The sequence below is a fragment of the Penaeus monodon genome, chromosome 23 (assembly GCF_015228065.2).
Source record: "Penaeus monodon isolate SGIC_2016 chromosome 23, NSTDA_Pmon_1, whole genome shotgun sequence".
NCBI classification, from domain to species: Eukaryota; Metazoa; Arthropoda; class Malacostraca; order Decapoda; family Penaeidae; genus Penaeus; species Penaeus monodon.
Window position 1 is genome coordinate 44,573,284 of NC_051408.1, and position 1,281 is coordinate 44,574,564.

General features: G+C 51.3%; 1 protein-coding gene across 1 annotated transcript in view; it reads right to left on the reverse strand.

Annotated features, from left to right (window-relative positions):
• LOC119588109 (serine proteinase stubble-like) overlaps positions 1–759 on the reverse strand; it is a 1,091-nt gene extending 332 nt beyond the window's left edge. The window contains exons 1-2 of the mRNA XM_037936819.1: positions 730–759; positions 1–618 (exon numbers count right to left, since the gene is read on the reverse strand). The exon at positions 1–618 is cut by the window's left edge and continues 332 nt beyond it. Coding sequence (XP_037792747.1) covers positions 1–618; positions 730–759 — 648 coding nt within the window. The remainder of the gene's footprint in view (positions 619–729) is intronic.
• Between the last annotated feature and the right edge of the window lie 522 nt (positions 760–1,281).

A 1,281-nucleotide genomic window follows, 5' to 3' on the forward strand; every position in this document is an offset into this window, starting at 1 on the left:
CCTTTCGGTCACCGACTGGCCCCAGCAGCTCGGGTCCAGGATGGGCAGCGTGACCTCTCTCAGCGCGTCTGGCTGGGAGCCATTTTCCTTCAGGGCGCCCCACCCCGAGGCGACGGCGTTCATGCCTGCGTAGGTCTTGGAGTCGTCGTCGGGCAGGCACACAGCCCGAACTTGCTTCTGACTCGCCAGATCGAGCGTCTGACCCAGCTGCAGCAGCGCGATGTCGTAGTCATAAGCGCTTGGCTTGTAGTTTTCGTGAAGGATGACCTTGGCCACCGGGATGAACTTGGTTACTCCTGCCACGTCATCGTCCGACGAAGTCATGACATGATCGCCAACGCCGACCACGAGCCCCTCGTCCGAGAGGCGGCTTCCGTACTGGTCGAAGAAACAGTGGGCGGCCGTCAGAACGTAGCGGTTGTTGATAATAGATCCCCCGCAGCTATAGCCATAGTAGCCGTCCTTCCCAAGGCCTACTTGCCATGGGTACTTGTGAGCGGGGGACACCTCCGTCCCGCCCACGATGCGCGTGGGGTTGGCCACACCACACTGGCAGGCTCGGTTATCCCTTGTGGCTGTGTCGGGAAGCTGCCTGCAGCAGACCGCGTTGACGCAACCCTGGGAAGAGCAAACATTCTGTTAGTGCATTTGTATATCTCATCAGTGTATTCACTCTGTTCATGTCTGTCTGTATATGTATAAGGTTCAGAGTAAGACATTTGAACCCACCAGCACAACGACTGCTAGGATAGCCTTCATGTCTTACTAGTCAGGTTGACCGCCGGGCGAGAAGGCTTATATACTGCACCATGGAGCCTCTGCCCACGCGGGTGCCCGTTGGGACACGGGGCTGAGTGGAATGATTGGAGGAGCCTCGGAGTTAATTGGATTTCTCACTTGGCTAATTCGCCCGAGGATAATGAATCATCTAACTTAAAGAAGGGTTCGCAAGCATTCATTAGTGATAGAATATCTGAATTCAGATGTGGATAATCTATTCATGCTACGAAAATTCACACGCGCACACACGTGTGCTTATATGAACAGGCAATACAGGGAATACACATACAAATAGTTTAAGGTCTAGTTACCTAAAAGGAAAACTATTAGATGTTTAGAAATACATATCTTAATCATTTTGAGGAGTAGGGACATATTTCAAGATTCCCTTTTTAACATGAAACATAAGAGTAGAAGCTCTTACATGTAGTTAGATGGCAATACAGGATTGATCTCGGCGAGCGCACACGCATATTATGTTTGAGTTTGTGGTGTGTATGT